General features: G+C 56.8%; 1 protein-coding gene across 1 annotated transcript; it reads left to right on the top strand.

Moving 5' to 3' along the window:
- The first annotated feature begins 9,388 nt into the window (after positions 1-9,388).
- OSR1 (odd-skipped related transcription factor 1) lies at positions 9,389-15,947 on the top strand. The gene is made up of 3 exons (XM_070428726.1): positions 9,389-9,673; positions 14,079-14,778; positions 15,731-15,947. Exons 2-3 carry the CDS (start codon positions 14,111-14,113, stop codon positions 15,864-15,866), a joined length of 804 nt encoding a protein of 267 aa, XP_070284827.1. The 5' UTR covers positions 9,389-9,673; positions 14,079-14,110; the 3' UTR covers positions 15,867-15,947.
- The last annotated feature ends 2,825 nt before the right edge of the window (positions 15,948-18,772 follow it).

The raw sequence follows: 18,772 nt of genomic DNA, 5'->3' as shown, positions 1-18,772 counted from the left end.
TCCAGGGAGATCACACAGGTGTGCCGGGCCCACAGCGCAGGAGAGGAGAGGGACCTGCAGAGCCCCGTGTCTAGCTACGCTGTCTGAGGCTTCATCCACTGGCTTCCGGAATTGCACTCCTGAGCCTCGGTCTGGGAGGCCTCTGGACCCCACTTCTCTGTTAATAAAAACAGGAGTCACAGGAATGATGCCCCCTCCTGGAGGCACCCACAGCAGAGCCACGCTAGCTCAATGGACTTGGCTCCGTCGTTACCACAGTCGCTCCGATGGCGTTAGTGAGTGAAATCCGTGGGTCCTTCCCATCAAACCATGGGCCCTGTATGCACTTGACTTCAGGAAATCTTACGGACACGTTGTTATGTGTTACCTCACTTATGCATATGACAGGTGACTAAAATGGGCAGTACTCATAAAACAGTTTACACAGCTTTAAAAATGAATGGACATGTAAATGAGTTTTTATGAAAACAAAAGTGGAAAGTACTGTCAAAATAAAAGCATTAAAAACAACCACTAGAGACACATGTAATACTATATGTAATTCTTTAAACAATAAAGGTTAAAAAAAATAATAAAAACTACTGGCTAGCACCTAATGTCCTGACCCTGAAGGACACAGGAATCACGGGCTATGGGAGTGTTGCCAGTCAGCTGGCTAGACGGCTCCTGTGGAGAGTAATTCATCAGCAGTCCCAGGTGCAGGGGGAGTGGGCAGCCAAGGACCCTCCTCTAGCCCACAGTGCCTTCCTTCTCCTGGCAGCTGCTGATACACTCACAGGACAAACTATGGGTTGGAAAAAAGAAAGCTCACCCGGTGACTTTAGAGGCCTCCTTTCCCTCCATTTACCCAAAATGTGATCAGCTTCCGAAGGCCAAAGGCAGTTCCCAGGTGCCTGAAGCCACCCCTGGGCCTCTGTCTGGCCTAACTCTAGGGGCAGCTGTGCTGCTTGGTTCCACCTGGCCCTCTGTATTTCAAGGGAACCCTCCCGCAGAAATGAGTTTTTCCTCCGTGGGCTGAGGTGGGCATTTTCCCCCCCAAACCCACAGCGACTGAGAACCATCAGGTACAGTACTCTTACAGTAAAGGGGAGGGGGGGGGGGCGCGTATAAAGAAGAGTCACCTACCTAAGTGTATAAAATGCTTTAATGAAGAGCCATTCTTTTGATTTGGGATAACTTTTCAATCCTTGGAATTCTCCTGAGCAAGACCTGGACCCCCCGGGGGGCCGAGTCATGGCTCCCAATATGGATGTGCTCCAAAGACTACCGGCATCCGAGCCTTCTGTGGGGCTCTTCAAACCTGCAGACCCTCAGGGCCCACCGAAGGCCTCCAGAATCAGAAACTCTGGGGCCAGGGCCCAGGAATCTGCCTTGTGACATGCTTGCAGAGTAACTCCGTGGCACAGGACGTTGAAAAGAACCTTCCTAAACCATCCACACGTTAACTGCTACTTACCACCCCCCGCAGGAATGGCCAACTCACCAACTTTAAGCTGAGCTGAGGGATGCCTGCTTGGTCCTTCCCTCTCTGTCCTCATGGGTGGCCCTTGAACCAGGGGGGCTAAGCTGAGATGCCCTGTGCAACCTCCTGTGGTGGCGTTCTAAGCTCCCAGTGCTTTGCTGCCTGTGCAGGGCCTGGGCCTCGAGGGCCTGTCTTCCATTCACAGGGGCCTGGTGGCCGTTGGCAGCTCCCCTGGCTACCTTCTCAGGAAATTAAGAAAGAACAAGCCCCATTGCAATCCACAGTTTATCCTTTTTTAGAAAATCTTCTGAAATCTTTGAGCAGACTACATTTTTTGTTGGCAAACCAAGTCGCAATTCCAGAAATTCTCTATCTGGAATACATCGATAATACTTTTGTTTTACGTTATCTCTCCATCTCCTTACTGTGGACATGTGATAGGCAAACGAATACCCAAATATATGGAAAGAACCAAACCAACAGTCATTTTGAAGTGAAAACTCATTTGGATTTGTTCAAAGTGTTTCAGCGAATGCTTTTCAGAGAAAGGGTCCTCGTGTAGGGACCGGAGGCCTGATGGGCAAATGCATGTGCCTGGGGTCACCTGGGAATAAAGGGAGCTGCGGTGGGAGCTGGGAGCCTAAGGGCCACAGCAAAGTCCAACTGAGACTGGGGAGGAGGGCGCCTGGCCCTGGCAGTTGGATAAGACGGGGAGTGTGGTTTCCTGCTCTGAGCAAACATTCCACTGCGCTGTGATGTGGCTCAGATCACAAGCACCACTCCTGCTCTCCCTGAGTCTAGCTTCCTAGAAATCAGAGGACGGAGGGGTGTTCTAGCACAGGGGTGGGTCTCTCCCAGCCTGCTGGTCACTCTGGGTTTTCCTGAGGGTCAGATATTGCAGAATGTTCTCAATTCCAACCTCTCCACCACCCTGTATATCCCCACAGCCGGTGCTGGGGTTTCTGTCACACCTGGTGGACGAACACCATATATTAGAGTGGCATCCAGATGCCTTCCACGTTCCCAGGGGCAATCACTTCCCTCCCAGTCGAGCCACCACTTCAGGGACCTCTCACTTCTTCAGTGTGACCCTCTGAGCTCAGGAAGCCCCTGCAGTAAACACTAAAGCGGCAGTGACTCCTGAACCCCTTCTATTCAGTCAGTACCATGATTCCTACATCAGTGTGAGGCACCCCTTGATTTCCCATCACTTAGGGAGGGTTGGTGGCCTTAGTAGTCCTTAGGAATGTCTAGGTCAGGTCGCTTCCCTTTCCACCCTTCACTGCAAGCTCAGGACGAGGAACTAGGAGACCCTACCTCTTAGTGGGGCAAAGAGAGTGATGGGTGGCAGGGGAGCCCTGCTTCCTGGAATTGCCTGGAGCAGAGGCAGGGAGTCTGACCTTCCCTCACTCTCTCACTTGTTTTTATCTGTGTGTGTCTCAAGCTTTTGCTCCAAGGAGTGGCCTAAGAGCTATCCATGGGTCTTGGAAATCCTGAGGACATGTGACACTTTGCCCAGAACTTCGTCAATGCAGTGTGGCTGGGAGAAATATCAGCGTCTGTTTTCTTCCTGACTAGAAATTGTGCAGTTGCAGCTCTGTACTTCCCAGTGAGCCTGCAAGGAGTGTTGTAAGGGAGGTAGATAGAGGCACAGCTGTAAGGGGGGTGGGTAGAGGCACAGCTGTAAAGGAGTTGGGTAGAGGCACAGCTGTAAGGGAGGAGGGTAGAGGCGCAGCTGTAAGGGGGGTGGGTAGAGGCACAGCTGTAAGGGAGGAGGGTAGGGGCACAGCTGTAAGGGAAGAGGGTAGAGGCACAGCTGTAAGGGGATGGGTAGAGGCACAGCTGTAAGGAAGGTGGGTAGAGGCACAGCTGTAAGGGAGGAGGGTAGAGGCACAGCTGTAAGGGGGGAGGGTAGAGGCACAGCTGTAAGGAGGTGGGTAGAGGCACAGCTGTAAGAGAGGAGGGTAGAGGCACAGCTGTAAGGGGGGTGGGTAGAGGCACAGCTGTAAGGGAGGAGGGTAGAGGCACAGCTGTAAGAGAGGAGGGTAGAGGCACAGCTGTAAGGGGGTGGGTAGAGGCACAGCTGTAAGGGAGGAGGGTAGAGGCACAGCTGTAAGAGAGGAGGGTAGAGGCACAGCTGTAAGGGAGGAGGGTAGAGGCACAGCTGTAAGGAGGTGGGTAGAGGCACAGCTGTAAGGGGGTGGGTAGAGGCACAGCTGTAAGGGAGGAGGGTAGAGGCACAGCTGTAAGGGGGGTGGGTAGAGGCACAGCTGTAAGGGAGGAGGGTAGAGGCACAGCTGTAAGGGGGGAGGGTAGAGACACAGCTGTAAGGGGGTGGGTAGAGGCACAGCTGTAAGGGAGGAGGGTAGAGGCACAGCTGTAAGGGGGGAGGGTAGAGACACAGCTGTAAGGGGGTGGGTAGAGGCACAGCTGTAAGGGAGGAGGGTAGAGGCACAGCTGAAGCCCCTGAGAGTCCCCTCCACCCTGCTCCCTTCTGGCAGAAGACAGACCACAGAGCACTAGGACTTCTCCCTTCTGGTTGCTGTCTGGAAGGCTGGTGCTTTGATAACATGGAAAAGACTGCATCAGAGATGCAGCTTTGCCTGACCCTGAAAAGCAAAGATTAGAATGATGCCAGGAGCTGGGAGGAGGGGTGATGGGGAGATGTTGGTTAAGACTACAAACTAATACTAGTAGATAAATAAGTAAATCCTGGAGATTTAATACTCAGCAGAGTGATTGTAGTCAGCAATGCTGTGTCAGAAACTTCAAAGTTGCTAAGAGACTACATCTTAACTGTTCTCACCACACACAAAAAAGAAAAGAATTCTGTGAAGTGATAGAGGTGTTAGCCAGTGCTCTGGTGGTAATCTTATTGCAGTCTATAAATGTATCAAACCAAGACATTGTACACCTTACACAAGGTTACATGTCAATGACATCTCGAATAAAAATTAATAAATTTTTAGCAATGCAATTTTGATGCCAAGGAGAAGAGAGGGCCCAGCTAAAATATTCGCTGGGGGAATCCGAGGAAGGAAAAAAGCCAAGGACCTGGAATCGAATGGTCTGGGAGCAAGGAGGGAGAGGAAGCATCAGGAGTTCCAGGGAAATCCGGAAGGAGACCCCGCCCTTCCCTATGGCTCTTCAGAGAGCCCAGTGGGAATCCGCGGAGGGGCTCAGTACCGACAGCTCATGGCTGGGAGGGAGCGAGTAGGCAGGAGCCTGGTCATCCTCACCTGTGCGCGTTACCTGGCCAGCGGCTCTAACCCAGCTCAGAGAGTGCAGAAACGTTTCACGTTAGATCTTGGCTCACCTTTATTCCAACGACCAGAACTAATGGTGGTAGAGCGTTGCTAAGGATATCGGACTAAAAAGAGAGAGAGAGAAAGAAGAGGAGGAAAAAAAAAAAACCCAAAACTCATCCATCTGGATTGGAGCGGGGAAAACAGAACAGAAAAAGGGTCCCTCTTTGGTTTACTCTTTGGAACGGCAAGGGTGTGCATAGTTTTACATGAGTAAAGGCGAGATGTGTAACTTAGAAAAGACACTGGTGGGGGTTTTGTTTTATTTTGTTTTGTTTTGTTCTGTTTTGTTTTGTTTAAGGTGAGATTATATATAGGGATGACAGGGTTTGAGACAAGTCGAGGAAGGAGCCATGGAGATGTCACTTGCTCACCAGCAGGTGGCGCGTTTTCTTTAGGATTGCGCCCCCGAATCTCTGGATTGAACATCTCAGCCAGACTCTCTGAGCCCTCTCGCCCGGAAATCGCTGTGCAGATAATAACCCTCCCGTGTCTGGAAATGTTTAATTACCGCGAATGCTCAGTTTTCCAGCGCCGCACGCCGCCGAGGTAGCCCTTCGAGAACCTCGCGCCGCGGGTGTGGTAAAGTTCTATCCACTGGGTTTCACCCTAACTGCACACGATTCAGTTCAAAGGACTTTTCTTCATCATCCTCAGTTTGGTTCGACCCGGCGCCGTGTCTAACACATTTGGATAGAGGAAAAGTTCAGTAATCTTAGAACACAGCTCTGTTGTGTATCGAAAGTGATTCTGACAACTCATATTTGTGCAAAGAGTAAAAACTCGCCACGCCGTTCACACACATTTGACATGGGCTCCTCAAAACACCAGGCTTTATCCTTTTATTTTCTCGGTGGCAGTATATGCCCCGAGTTCAGGCAGTTCCACGCGCATATTCACAGATTCGTGCTTCACACCTATTCTTATAGACCGAGGGGAGAGGCATTCCTGTGTACGTGTGTACGGTTACATGGATTAAGGTGCCAAATAGTTACAAGATACTCGCGTGCCCATAAGGAACTCACGAAACGGGAACTGCCTGGAAAAACAGCTCACTTTCCCTTTCAGTTTTGATACTGTAACTTGTGTCTCGCTGTTGGATAAACACCGGCTCTTGCGTCCACCTGGGACTTCTCCTCCTAAGACCCCGGAGTTGCTTTCGCGTTATCAGGGCGTGTTATCTGCACAAGTGTGGCTGGATGTCATGTTACCTACCTCCTGCGCTTCAAAACTCTCCCCCGAAGCTGGATTTTGACCTGATTGATCGTAATGGTTCCAGAGGAACTATTGAGCCATTACAATCCATCATGTAAACGATTACAGAGGGATACCTAAATCTCCCGGTTATTTGAAACCTCAGGACGCGTGTAAAGGGGGGTCTAATGAGCAGACCCCCAATTGTCCGCAGCGCAGTCACGGGAAAGCTTGCGTTGGAAGAAAAAAACACAACTCGCAAGTGCGAAGTACATTCCGTTTTTGGAAAAATGAGATCATTTTTGTGTGGCTAGAAAGTGGGGGAAGGTGGGGTTCCTTTTTAATCCACAAGACCCCGAAACAATGTAAACCATGTTCTAGTTCATTTTCTGGAAACTGCTCAATTTTCACTCCAAACACAGGCTTTTCCACTTTTCCTGCCCGGCAAACAGGAGTCAGGAGAGGGGCTGAGGAGACCAGCAGAGCTGTCAGCACCCCAAATGTGCCCAAGAAAAGGCAGAGGCGAGGGCTCCCTTCAGGACTGGGCGCAGTGTGGTCAGTAGCCCGGAGGCTCTCTAGGGATGGGCGATCTCTCCCTGCGGGACCCCACGGGCGGGGGGTGTAACCCGACCCTGATCTCTATCGCGGGAACCCTTGCCCTAGGCTGCTAGGTCCTGGCCAAAGGACCCCTCGGGCACTGGCGGTTCCGCCCCGCAGGCTGGGGACCGGAGCGCAAGAAAGCGCCTGTGGGAGTTTGCGCCAGTCTTGCTGGCTGCAGCCGCGCAGGGTGCCCAGAGATGGAACGGGCGTCCAGACCTGACTTTCGCTGCTGCCTTCACCGGCCTTAGAAAGGTTGGGTCTCGGCGGGATTGTACTGATTTCCACACCACGTTTACCAAATGTGAAACCTGACGTCCTTGCGAGTCCTAAACGCATAGGACTTCACTAACCATCACCCTCATAGCCCTAACCTGTCCTGGGTCCTGCCCTCTTCAGTCCCTCCCAGCGCAGTCCAGGCGCCGGCTGCCACCTAGACCTCCTGCCCCGGGCCTGATGGATTTCTCTTAAGTAGGCGGGGGAGGGTTTCCGCTGTGGGAGCGCCCTGCTTCTCAGCTCCTGGGCTTCCTGCCATCCCAGGAACCAGAACCTGGTTGGTCTCCAGGGGACGCTGAGGCCATGGTTTGGGGTCACCCCCTTGGGAGCTTGGATGGGGATGGAGAACACTTCCGCAACTAGCAGATCTTGAGTTCCGTTATCCCGGATTCTGGGGATGTGCACTGTGGGACATAGGAAGGGCGATGTGGAAGCCAGGTGTCTCACACAGGCGCATCTCTTCCTGTCCTGCAGACTGGCCCCAGGCCAGGCAGCCAGGACTCTTCTGGGAAGAAAGCCCTGAAGATGCTGGGCCCTGAGGGACCAGCCCCAACCTTGCTTCCCCTTCCTGCCCCACATGGGCTAAGTGCCAGGTTTTGACCTAAATCAGGATCCGTTTTCCAGATTCCCTGGCAAAGGCCCTATTAAATAACCAGGTCGCACGGACCTTTCATTCAATCCCTGAAGACTCTCTCTACAGGAGCTCCTTGGGATCCCTACTCTGAGTTTCCTATCAGTCATGGAGATATGTCGGCCCATGGCCCTGATGCAGAACAAGGCAAGTGGGAAGACGAAGGATGCACCATTGTCCTGTATGGTGTTTTGAGCAGGAGATGGGATTTGTACACCCCAGGAGGCTCATCCCACCTGAATATCCTCTTTCTAGGGGACATTCTGTCTGGACAGCCAGGTGCCCTGTTGTGGAGTCCTCCCTCTAGGATTTCTTTGCCACTGCTCACCGAGGTCCCCAGAGCCTTGTCTCCTTGGAGAACCCAGGACGGGTCCAAGCAAGTGCCCCCCCCCTCCAGGTGGAAGTCAGGACAATCCAGGAATGCCCTCCTGAGCCCAGACCCTCCCCTGTGCTTGGAACTTGCTGCCTCTCAATCTCCAAGAAGGGAGTGATCTCAGCCCCCTTCTGCTCTCAAGGGGCCTCACCCGGCCAGAATGCCGCCCCTCACTGGCAGCTCCAGCAGCATGAACCTGTGGCAGGGCGTGAGTGCCATCCCTGGTGCAAAGACTTCTTCCTGCTGCTCCAGCCACAGTTACCTCGGGGCTGGAGGGCAGGCTCTGTTCTAAAGGCTTGCTGGCGAGACAAGGGTCTCCTCCAACTATGTCCTAGATCAGGGAGTGGTACCCTAAGACAAAGCTCAGCATCATGGCAGCTCCTCTCCAGAGAAGCCCAATATGCTACAGACTCACTAACGCCAGGATTCAGCCCCCAGGGGAGGAAGAGGCACCCAGCAGCACAACCCTGTGGTGTGGCAAACTCCAGGAGTGCGGTGTGTGAATCTGGACCCCCTCCCCAAACCCCCCACCCTCCCCCCCAACCAGCACCTTCTCCCAAACCCAAGGCTGGGTGTTCCAGGGAGGTGGCAGGGAAGAGGCAGGGCTGGGGTCAGCTGAAGGTCAGCTCCTAGCAGTGAGCAGTCAAGAGGGTAAGTGGCACCCTCCCTAAGGCATAAGCCACGAGAACAGGATTTCTCCCAGCGAGGACCCTGACCCTCCTAGATCCCAAACTCCACCTGACCCAGCTCCTTGGACTCGGAGGGAGGCCTGTAGCTGACGACTTTGCAGCTTGTCTCACGTGCCTCGTGCCGCTTTCCAAACTCCCAAGCATCCTTCCAAAACAAATGAATGCGTGATTAGAGGGTGTGACTGTTCATTGGGGTGGAATCCCAGTCGGTCTGGGCCCCAGGAAAATAACTTTAAAAAAAAAACAAAAAAAAAAACCTCTTTCCCTGGCTCTCTCTCTGCCTCTGCCTCTGATCTTTCTACCCAACTTCATAACCCAGGTCTGGGTTACCGTCCTGGGACTAAGCACGCTGGGAAGTCCAGGGGCTGCTCCACGCCCGGGACCCTCCCACTCAGGGAAGGGATTCTGGGAGAAGAGGAGACTCTGCCAGGGGCCCGAGTGTGCTGAACCCCAGCGGGGATCCCCGGCGACCCCGTCTCCACTCGGCACGCACAGGCTGTGTCCTAGGCGCACAGGAGTAGGACCTCGGAACGCCCGGAGACCCAGGCTCTCATCTGCTAGGGGCTGCTTCTCCCAGCGCCATCGGGGTGCCCTCGAGGGCGGCCTAACCACACAGAGGGGGTCGCACGGGACTGACGAGCTGGGAACGCAGGTCCCGGGAGGCCGGGGCTCAGCGAGCGCAGCTGCCAAAGACTGCTGCCCGGGTCAGCAAAACTTTGTTTCTCAGTGCGCAGGCGCGGGGCAGGGTTGGGGGGCAGGGGAGGGAGGGGTGGAATCCCGAGGCCGGGAGGAGGGAGAAAGGAGGAGGGAGGGTGGTGGATTAAAATAAGTAGGCGGCTCGGTGCTAAGGGATGAGTGAGTCTGAGCTCGGTCTCTCCCCAGCACGTTCTCAGCCTTTGCCGGTTCAGACCCAACCCGGGAGCCGGGAGCCGCGAGCCGCGAGCGGGACTCACCATCCCCGGCGGCCGGAACTCCGCGGCCGCTGAGCGCTTCCCGCGCGTCGGGCGCTCCGAGTCCCCGCAGCCGGAGAGGGGCCGGGACTCCGAACTCGGGGGGTGCCTGTGGAATCCAGTGCCTCTGGCTTCCCGGGTCCCCCGCAGCGGGAGCCCCAGAGACGCGCTGAGCCCGGGACCGCCGCGGACCAAGGTAACTGCAGCCCGGGCGCCCCGGCGAGGCGAGGGGAAGGCGGGCGGGACTCCCGGCCGCCTGTCACTGCGCGTTGGTGTCCCCTCTCTCTCAGTGTCCCCGAAGGGCGCTCCTCCGGCCAGAAAGGCTGCAGGACTTGGCGAAAGTGAGAGCCGCTGCAGCCCAGGGTGGTTGGGGGTGCTGGCTCAGGGGGTCCCCGGCCTCTGACCTCCTGGGAATGAGAGGGCGGGCTTCCACGACTGTCCCCAGCGGGGCCAGACTCTGTGAAATCCGGGGCGAGGTGCACACGGATTTGGGAAGTCAGCCTGGGGGGTCCCTGTAAGAAAATGCAGCAACTTCAGCGGACACAAACTTCCCCGAGAGAGGCGCCTCGCTCAGCCTGAACTTAGCTGGCGGAGAAGGAAGAGGGTGGATGGATGGCCACGGCCCCGGCCATCGCCCAGGGACAGGTGCATTCCCCTCGCGGGGTCGCGCTTCTTGCGAATCTGTCTTTTGTGTAGTCGCGCTCAGGTTTGAGGTGGGGCTCGACCAGGGAGCGCAGGACCCCGTGCCTGACCCGTCTCGCCCTTGCGCTCTGACTTGGGGTGTTCTAGGGGATGATTGCTCTGAGTGATCAAGGCCTGGAGTGCAACCCACCACTGTCCGGTGCGCGCAGGGGGCGCGAGCACCGCTTCCCAACTGGAGACCGCCCCGCCGCCGCCGCAGAACCACCGTGGAGCGGCGGGTGTCTCCAGGTTGGGGTTTGGGAAGGAAGAATTCGTTTGCTCCCCTCACTGTCCCCAAACCCAGCCTTCGGGAGAGGTGGGAGCCTGAGATGAGAGGGAAAGAGGTGAGGGGTGGCCTGCTGAGCGTATTTCTCCCCAGAGACGTCTCTGATGAGAATGAAAACCCACACGCAGCACCTTTGCAGCAGCCCCCCCAGGAGCGGCAGCGCTGGGTAGGCTGGAGGGGTGTAAAGCAGCCTGGAGTTTCTTTGTTGCCACAACTTGGTAAATTTCACCGGGCTAGGAGCTGTGTGCTGGCTCCTGGGAACAGAAACCACGTGCGAGGCTAGTTCGTTCCCCAGGTTAGCAGCCTCGTAGAGAAGAGAAGGGTTGGCAGGGACAGGGGATCCCGGTGGAGGGAGACCCCTGGTAGACGTTCCACCCTAAGGCTCCTCGAAGTAATTGTGGTTTCATTAAGATTGGGGAGCAGATCGCTAAGGACGCAGAGGGCGTTTAAATGCGGCGGATGGCAGCCTAGCAGAAGGATTCGTTTGATCTCATTCCGTGGGAAAATTCAACAAAAGTAGCCGGGCCGGACAATCCTCCCGCCCGCGGCTCGGCCGCCCGTCACTCGTGTTGGGGATTCCATGTCCAGGATGATTTTCTGGGGCTACCGCTGGGCTCCTCCAGTCGCAAGCTCGTGGAGCTCGCTCCGTCCTCATTAATGCAAGCAGTTAACTCGCACACGCTCAATTAGCCCCGAATAAACCACTTTAATAGACTCTGCACACTCCATTAATGCCCGGCTGAGGGCTGGCTGCAGACCTGGGATTGGCGCTCCACCGCGCGGGGACTCCGGCTTCCAAGAGCGAAACGCATTTGCTGCGTGTAGTCGGGACCTTGAACCGCACCTCGGAGGTCCGGAGGCCCCCGCTCCTGGCGGAGTGGATGGCGGGCCTGGGGAAAGGGGTTCCCTCTCGGATTGAATGGTCTAAAGAGTTCACGCTGGGGTTCCAGGGTCAGGGCAGGCAGAGCTCACCCTGTCCGGCGGGTGCGCCAGGGTGAGCTGTGTTTTTCTCTTCGCTGACCGCCAGAAACCGGATCGTGCATTCGGCCCCTTCTGGGTACTGGTGCAAAGAGCCACGTTTCGAACGAATTTCGTCCCCGGGAAAGTCACAGTCGTTGGCGAGAGTCTGGGGAGCCCTGTCCTCGGGATGGGGCAGGAAATACGCAACTGGCTGTGCCCGGGGCGGAGGAAAATAAACCGAGTGTTGGGGAAAACAAGATCAGGCAGAGGGCCCGGAAGGTTGGCTCCAGGAGCCCTGGTGGCTGCAAGCGCCCCTCCGCCCGCCCGCCCGCCCGCCGAGCCCGCATCTTCACTCCTGGCGGTGGGCGAGGACGGGCCAGGTGGGCACGCCAGGTGCTTGGGTTCTCCCACTCGGGCACGGAGCGGGCTCGGACCTGCGTGCGGCCGGAGTCCCGCCGCTCACTTGGCCGCGGGTAGGCCGAGCACCGAGACCAGGGAGCGGAGGCCCCGAGGCAGATCCCGGGAAGCCAGAGATAGCGATCTGATTTCCAGCTCCTGGGGGAGGAGGAGGTGACAGCAAATCAAAGAGCGCTCACCTCGCCAACCTTTGAAATTGGCGAGTTTTCTCCTTCTCCTTCTCCTTCTCCTCCCTCCTTCCCTCCCAACACAAAACGGCCCCTGTTTTCCCTCTGGCCCGGTTCCTAGGTTGCTTCCCCGCGTCCCAAGTTCTAGGATGGTCTCCGCTGGTCCCCCACGCGCCCTCGCTTGGGGCAGCAGAGAAGATGGGGGCAGAGGCCAGGGCCCTGCCCGCCGGCCTCCAGCGCTCCGTTCTGGAGGCTCGGCCTCGGCAGATCTGAGTCTCTCCTAGCCCGGAGGCTGAATTAATTGCTGCGGTCAGACCAGGTTTTCATTCAACTGCCAAGGGAACCCGAGCACGCACATCTTTGCCGCAGGGTGTTTTGAAAACCCCCCACTCCCACCCCCAGCAGAGCTTCTGTCCTTTTGGCCGAACACACAGCGATTGACCCTCCAGGGGACAAGGTTTCGGGGTCCAGATTGTCCTTGCTCTTCCCGCCACCGCCAAAGAGTGCGCCACTTTCTTCTCCTTAAAGGCTTTGCTGCAAAGAAAGGCAGCTGAGTCTGGGCCTGGGCTGAGGAGAGCCAGGCGCCCACCCTGCCTGGATAGGTGTCAGCCTGTGCGGTGAAGGGGAAAGCAGAGCAGTGTCCTGCACTCAGGGAAGGAGAGATCTGAGGAGGAGGAGAGGGGGAAGAAGGGGTAAAGGAAGTGGGACTCAGAGGATTGGGGTGAGGGGTAAAGGAGAAGGGTGTCCCAAGCTCCCTGCCCCACAAGGACTTCCTGAGTAGCCCTCAGTGCAGAGCCTAGAGGAGAGGGCGGTCAGCACTTGAGTGTCCTGGAGGGAGTTCAGCTCCGAGAGGGTGCGCTTTTCACTTTCGTTCCTCTTGTTTTTGCCTCCGCTAGACAGAACTGAGTGTCTGGGAAAGACAGAGATACAGGCCTCTCTGCAGAGCACAGCCCTGTCCATGGAGACTGGAGACCCTGACCCAAGAGGCCAGGAGATGCCAGCCTGTTGGTCACTTCCGCATGACTTCCCTCTGGCCTTGCAGCTGGACGGTGGCTCGAGCCCAGCAGTGGTGCCGGGCCTCCATGCTCTTCTTGCCCTCAGGCATACCTACCTGTCCAGGGCTCACCACACACACAAACACCCCCCAAGAGACTCCAAAGCCCCTGCCCCCCTTCTTATGGGGTAGGGAGGGCACCTAAGTCCCCTTGTATGCAACTGCAGATGTTTGACCTTGTTCATGAAGATGGTGTCAGTGTGCTCCCTGAAAGGAAGGTGACCCCCAAGGGCATCAGTCCACAAACAGCTTCAGAGAGGGGGTTGTCAACAGGGCTCATTCACAGTGAGTCCGAAAAGCAAATCTGTGGTCAACGTTGAGAGTTTTGAGGAGAAAGAGCATATGGCTTCTGGAGGCCAAACTGAAGGTCAGCTGGTAGACCACCATGCACAGGAGCGGGGGAAATGCATGGGTTTGTGTGAGCCTGGACGGGTGCTGTCTGTCTGGAAGGCCCTTCCTGAGTGCGGAATGATGCCGCTCGCTCGTATTTGTGTGTGGCCCCCTGCATTTTGTAGGACACTGCTCTTCCCACTTCATCTTTGCACCTTGTTGTCAACTCTGCTTCAGAATGTGTGGGTCTGTCCCTGTGTGTTTCTGTGTTTATTTGCACGTGAGTATGTAAGTGTGTTTCCAGGGGTTCCTGTTATCTTTGCAGGAGAGTATACTTTTGTGTTGACTCAGGCTTGGGTGGATGGAAGCTCCTGCATGCCAGTTTCCCCGTGTTTCTGTCTTTCTTAGAAACATGTAAGCCACACTCCTTCTTTTAAGTCGGTTGCATTGCGTTGGATTTACTTTCCTGCTGGTTTCTCTATCAAATTGTGCATCTGTGCCAGAGGCCATTTGGGGGGGGGGGCCTTGGATCACAGTGGGTTCCTGCCTTCTTCTTTTTCTTCTTTGAGATCAGTGGGTTCCATGGGTGGTGTCTTAGACTCCAGGCTCCTGCACTGGGGGACAGGAAGGGAACAGCTGGGCTGGAATACAGGAGGATGATTTACTCTGAACTTGTCCTCTCCCCACTCCCTTCTTCTCTTTGCAGACCCAGATTGAGAACCCACAGACACGACCACAATGGGCAGCAAAACCTTGCCCGCACCAGTGCCCATCCACCCCTCCCTGCAGCTCACCAACTACTCCTTTCTCCAGGCGGTAAACGGCCTGCCCACGGTGCCCTCGGACCACCTGCCCAACCTGTATGGCTTCAGCGCGCTGCACGCCGTGCACCTGCACCAGTGGACGCTGGGCTACCCGGCCATGCACTTGCCGCGCTCCTCTTTTTCCAAAGTGCCAGGAGCCGTGTCCAACCTGGTGGACGCACGCTTCCAGCTGCCAGCCTTTCCCTGGTTCCCCCACGTCATCCAGCCCAAGCCGGAGATCACCGCTGGAGGCGGCGGCCCCGGGGCGCTCAAGACCAAGCCCCGCTTTGATTTTGCCAACCTGGCCTTGGCCGCCACGCAAGAAGATCCGTCCAAGCTCGGCCGTGGGGAGGGTCCCGGCTCCCCCGCTGGTGGGCTGGGCGCCCTCCTGGATGTGACCAAGCTGTCCCCAGAAAAGAAACCCACAAGAGGACGCCTGCCCTCCAAGACCAAGAAGGAGTTTGTCTGCAAGTTCTGTGGCCGCCACTTCACCAAGTCCTACAACCTCCTCATCCACGAGCGGACGCACACCGACGAGCGGCCCTACACCTGTGACATCTGCCACAAAGCCTTCCGGAGGCAAGACCACCTCAGAGACCACAGGTGCGGCACCGTGGGTGGCCCCAGAATAGAGCTGCCTGTGTGCCTCTGTCCTCACCATCCTCGTCCCTAAGGAGGAGGTTCTGGAGACACCCCACCCCCCAGGGGCTCCCCAGCTTTTGGGAATTCCCTAAAATAGCGAAGGAAGCCAGGGATCAGTTTTCGGAGCAGCATGGGGGGAGAGAACAGGGGATACATAGGACGGGAGATTAGGTCAGGTCTCCCTGAGTTCCGGACAAGGACAAGGATGCACGACTTCTTACCCCTCCCTCCATCCTCAGTGCTGTCCAGTGCAAGTCCCTGCTACAGCGGAGAGTGACACTCCATGCATGTGACAACCCAGCACTTGGAATGGGCAAGGAGTGTCACTGACAGACTAACTTTTTTTTAAAAAAAATATATTTTATTGATTTTTTACAGAGAGGAAGGGAGAGAGATAGAGAGTTAGAAACATCGATGAGAGAGAAACATTGATCAGCTGCCTCCTGCACATCTCCCACTGGGGATGTGCCCGCAACCAAGGTACATGCCCTTGACCGGAATTGAACCCGGGACCTTTCAGTCCGCAGGCCGACGCTCTATCCACTGAGCCAAACCGGTTTCGGCTGACAGACTAACTTTTACGTTTTGTTTAATTTCTATTTTAATAACCACATGTGGCTGGTGGGTCCCCTCTGGGACAGTGCAGCTCCGGCAGTTGTCCTACCCCAGGTCCCCTCACCTTCAGCGCTGACCCTGGCCTTATAAGGAGGGCATGCCGGTGTTCTCTCCCACCTCCCTGCTCCACCCGCAAACAGCATTTTGCCAGCTCCACTCTAGGTACCCCGCAGGCCCCTCCCCCCTTTCTTTTGAAGGCAAGCACCTCACCGTTGGGGGAAGGGATCTTGGGCAAGTGTTTCTAACATCGCATCATGTTGCAAGGATTAGTTAATTCCCTGTCTGTTTGTGTCCTCAGATATATTCACTCCAAAGAAAAGCCTTTCAAGTGTCAAGAGTGCGGGAAGGGCTTCTGCCAGTCCAGGACTCTCGCTGTCCACAAGACGCTGCACTCACAGGTGAAGGAGCTCAAAACCTCCAAGATCAAATGCTAAACAGAGCCTCCTGCTCACCAGGGCCCTGGGGCCCGCCGCTGCCGCCGCCTCCAGAGGGACCAGAGCCAGAAGGCGACTCTAGCGGACCTTCCCGGACCACGTCCCTTGGGTCCCGGCCGCTTGCAGAACTACGGAGCCCCGCCCGGGGGCCATGACCGGCAGCCAGGGCGGCTCCCCCAGGACGCGGCTAAACTCTTGGCCAAAAAGGCGGTACTCACGTGGCGGAAGGGAAACTCCATTTAAAAAAATATATAAGAAGAACGAAAGCTCCGCGGAGCCGCAGCGGCGCCTCTCCCAGAAGTATTACTTTTTCTATTGTTATTTTATACGTTTTCTTTATTATTTTTTTTTTCTTTGACCATATAAGCTTGTAACTCTGACTGCGGAGAAAGAGGGGAGAGGAACAGAAGTTCTGCGCGCTCGCAGCTTCCAGTCCCCCCTCCCGCCCCATCCCCACCCGGGAGCCTGCAAAAGTGTAATCCGTGTATCTGCTTCAGCCGCCCGGCCCGGCCCGGCCGCGGGGCTCGCAGCGCCCGCTCCCCGCCCCGGCCGCGCTGCGGGCCGCGGGCTCCGGGACTGGCCGGCTGCGCAGGGGCCGCGGGCCGTGCGCTGGAGGGGCCTGGCCCCAGGCTGCCCCCGCTCGGCCGCCCGCCACCGGGAGCGAGCCGCCGGCTAGGGTTAGGGCGTTGTATTGCGATTGGCACTTTATGCTGACCATCGGTAACGGACATTTATCACTGGAGTTTTTAAAAATATGAAATAAACGGTTATTTTACAGGCAGTGCCGGATGGATCCTTTCCCTCCAAACGCAGGGAACTGGGCGGCGCCTGGCTTTGAGAGGAGCCTGTCCCACCGCCCTGACCTCGGCGTTATCCGTTATCGGGGTGACAGGGAGGGGATGGGTGGGGAAATCCCCTCTGCCCCGTGTCTGTCTAGCTCGAACCCCTGCCCATATTTATTTCCTTCCTCTTCCCTCCACCTCGGTTTTATTTTATTTTTTAAAAAATATATTTTATTGATTTTTTACAGAGAGGAAGGGAGAGGGATAGTTAGAAACACCCATGAGAGAGAAACATGGACCAGCTGCCTCCTGCACACTCCCCACTGGGGATGTGCCCGCAACCAAGGTACATGCCCTTGACCGGAATCGAACCAGGGACCCTTAAGTCCGCAGGCAGATGCTCTATCCACTGAGCCAAACTGGTTAGGGCTCCACCTCGGTTTTAGCGTCTGGGTCTCCCCACTCCCTGTCCCCGAAGGACTTTGAGTTTACCAAGCAGCCAAGGCGGCGGCCAGTCTACTGGCCTGGAGAAGCCCCAACAGCTCGGGCGCCCGGTCGCTTAGGGTTCACTAAGGGAACAACAGCAGGTCACCCCTTCTCCAAGCAAAGCGCCCCGCCCCTAGCCTGTGGCTCCTGCTTTGCAGTGGGAAGGGCGCGTCCATAGAGACAGCTTCCTCTCCCCCAAACCCAGCTGCAAATTCATAATCACGGTTGCTTCCCCAAAGACCCAAACGTACTCCCTGCCCGCTTAGGGTTCCCCAGACAGAATGCCGAGAAGATTCCCTGCAGTTTTCCAGCCTCGTCGGGAATGGCGGGGGCGGGCGCCCTGGGAGGCCCGGGAAGTGTAGGAGAAATCTGAGTCCTCGCTCCACAAGTGGAACCTTCCCCGGGGCATCCAGTTTTCCCACAATTAGAGTCCAGGCCGCCGGGGGCTCCCCTGCTGGGGCGAGGCGGGGCTCCCCCAGCTCCTGCGCCCTGACCGCGGGCGGCGCAGGCGGGGGGCGCCCGCGGCTTTCCCAGGCCGAGCGCAGCCTCCGGGGCTACTGTGATCCGCGCTCAGGGCCAAGAGCGAGCTTCCCAATATTAAGAACCACAAATCCCAGCCTTGGGCAGGGCCCGACGCCCTAAGGAAACGGGCCGGGGCTGTCGGAGTTAAAAAGCTCGAGCCTTTCACGGCGCCCCCGCCCTTGCCCCCCACCCCCACCCCGGGATTGCCTCTGGACCCAGCGTTGGCGTGAACTCCGCGGTTCGGGAACCTGGCTTGTCCCTGTGGCCTCAGCCCCGCCAGCTCAGAGGAGCCCTGCCCTCCGCGTTTGGAGCCGCACTGCCCCCTGCTGGACAAGCCTGGCGGGGCGGCCCGGACTCCGGGCACCTCATTGTGTCCCGCCCACAACCCAGGGTGACTCGCAGCCCGAAGCTCCTTATGGCCACTCCTGCAGGTCAAAACCTTCTTGACTGGTCCCAGGGCCCCCTGCGAAGGAGGGACAGGGCGCTTCGGGGTCTGGACCAGCCTGTAGGAGCTTGACTAGTCGGACAGGATCCCAATCCCTCTTCCACTCGGTCCTTAAGGACGCGTCCCAGGCGAGAAGGGAAACCAGGTCCCAGAGAACTGTGACCTCTGGGTGCATGGAGGGGTTTAGTCAGTGGGTTTGGGTTTCGACGCTTGGGCCCAGCCAGCGCAGGCAGTGGGTGGTCTGCCCTTGGCCACGCTTGTGATAAAGCTGATGGCAGGAGCCACCTCAGTTCCTTAACTAATCCTGTGAGGTTGGGGGAGGGACATGATTGTTCCAAGACATCAAGAGTGGGAGGGCGCGCGCCTGTGCACACACACACACATACACACACACACACACACACACACACAGCTGCGATGGATGCAGAGCTTTGGGAACTTCTGAGGATCTGAGAGAGAGCCCCACCCACCCCTTGGCTCTTTCTGGAGTTTCCATCTTTCCCAGGGATTGACCACCACTGCTGCCCACTCCTCCCCCACACTCCTCCACCTCCCATCCCTGGGGGACAGTGCCTCTGCGGTTAGTCCGGTCTCAAGGACTTCCTAAAGGCTGTGAAATGGGGAGGCACCAGGAACCCCCACCCTTCCAGCCCCAGGCCCTGCCAGTGTGC

The sequence above is a fragment of the Myotis yumanensis genome, unplaced genomic scaffold (assembly GCF_028538775.1).
Source record: "Myotis yumanensis isolate MYYU_CA2020_CCGP unplaced genomic scaffold, mMyoYum1.0.hap1 SCAF_11, whole genome shotgun sequence".
NCBI classification, from domain to species: Eukaryota; Metazoa; Chordata; class Mammalia; order Chiroptera; family Vespertilionidae; genus Myotis; species Myotis yumanensis.
The sequence above is the reverse complement of the archived record's forward strand: the minus strand, read 5'-3'. Positions and strand labels throughout refer to the sequence as shown.

Bases quoted from the DNA above. Each gene is read 5' to 3' on its own strand.
- OSR1 (XM_070428726.1), top strand. From the start codon at position 14,111: ATGGGCAGCAAAACCTTGCCCGCACCAGTGCCCATCCACCCCTCCCTG. The intron at 14,779-15,730 runs GTGCGGCACCGT...TTGTGTCCTCAG, and splicing joins GACCACCTCAGAGACCACAG to ATATATTCACTCCAAAGAAA.